Below are 1,296 nucleotides of genomic sequence, written 5' to 3' on the forward strand. Positions count from 1 at the left end.
AAAATGACACCCAATTTTTATTACATTTTCTGATACATATTGATGTACTTATGCCATGTAGCAAGTTTGAGTAGATTCCGACTTCAATTTTTCAAGTTACGGCCATTTTAAGAAAATGCCAAAAATCTGAAAAATACCCAAGGCTATAGCCCATGGTTTTTTTCCAAAAAATGGCTAAAAAATGACGCCCAATTTTTATTACATTTTCTGATACATATTGATGTCCTTATGCTGTGTAGCAAGTTTGAGCTGATTCCGACTTCAATTTTTTGAGTTACGGCCATTTTAAAAAATACCAAAAATCTGAAAAAATCCCTATACTATAGCCCATGGTTTTTTTCCGAAAAACGGCTAAAAAATGACACCCAATTTTTATTACATTTTCTGATACATATTGATGTCCTAATGCTGTGTAAAAGGTTTGAGTCAATTCCGAGCTCAAATTTTAAAGTTATAACTTTCAATTGATCTATTTCTTTATTGTGTATTAATTAGAAACTCCAAATTAAGAGAACAATCGGTTGAAGTCCTTCGTGACCTCTTGGCCAGTCATGATTCAGATATCAGATACACCAACTTCAGATCAAGAATATCTTCAATATATCTACCACTACTATCAATTGTAATGGACAACTATCACAGACTTTATAAGGTGGGTGTGGTCTAATAGGTGTGGTCAAAGTAGGTGTGGCTAATTAATGTACATGTACATGTTTTTAGGGTGCTGATGGTTGGGAGAACCTGACAAACACGTTTGACCGGAATACCGAGGTGCGTCGCTCGGTTGTCATTAAGGAAGGAAGTGATGGGTCACTGGAGATTGATGTAAGCCACACCCACCAATCAATGAATAATTAAACTAATTAATAGGACGAGGAGAGTAGGTATGATCAGATACTGGGTCCTGCTAGTACGAGAAACCTTTTAATATGTTTCCTTTGGGTTCTGAAGAACATTGACCCAATGCTTATTAAACACTGGTGGAGTACCCTCTCTATATCAAGGTAGAATGAAATAATATAAAAATGATGTGAAGTTTGTTATTATTATTACTATTATTATTATTATTATTATTATTATTATTATTATTATTATTATTATTATTATTATTATTATTATTATTATTATTATTATTATTATTATTATACTATGTCCCAACTGAGTTTGGACCAAGAAAAACTGGAATAACTTTTTATAGGAATGTGGGATAAGAATGAGACTTTCACAGGTTCTTAGTCGCCAAATGCCGCTTCAGGATCTCAGGTCTTGGGTCTCTCAACCCTTGGGAACCCTGAG

General features: G+C 33.6%; 1 protein-coding gene across 1 annotated transcript in view; it reads left to right on the forward strand.

The window, feature by feature from the left end:
- Positions 1 to 493: 493 nt before the first annotated feature.
- Positions 494 to 1,296, forward strand: part of LOC100636130 (dedicator of cytokinesis protein 7-like) — a gene marked incomplete at its 5' end in the record, with an annotated part of 6,976 nt that continues 6,173 nt past the window's right edge. Inside the window, 3 exons of the mRNA XM_003390992.2 lie at positions 494 to 652; positions 721 to 825; positions 871 to 1,004. Of these exons, the coding sequence (XP_003391040.2) occupies positions 494 to 652; positions 721 to 825; positions 871 to 1,004 (398 nt within the window). The remainder of the gene's footprint in view (positions 653 to 720; positions 826 to 870; positions 1,005 to 1,296) is intronic.

Source organism: Amphimedon queenslandica, unplaced genomic scaffold (assembly GCF_000090795.2).
Source record: "Amphimedon queenslandica unplaced genomic scaffold, v1.1 AMPQUscaffold_11251, whole genome shotgun sequence".
In the NCBI taxonomy this organism is placed as follows: domain Eukaryota; kingdom Metazoa; phylum Porifera; class Demospongiae; order Haplosclerida; family Niphatidae; genus Amphimedon; species Amphimedon queenslandica.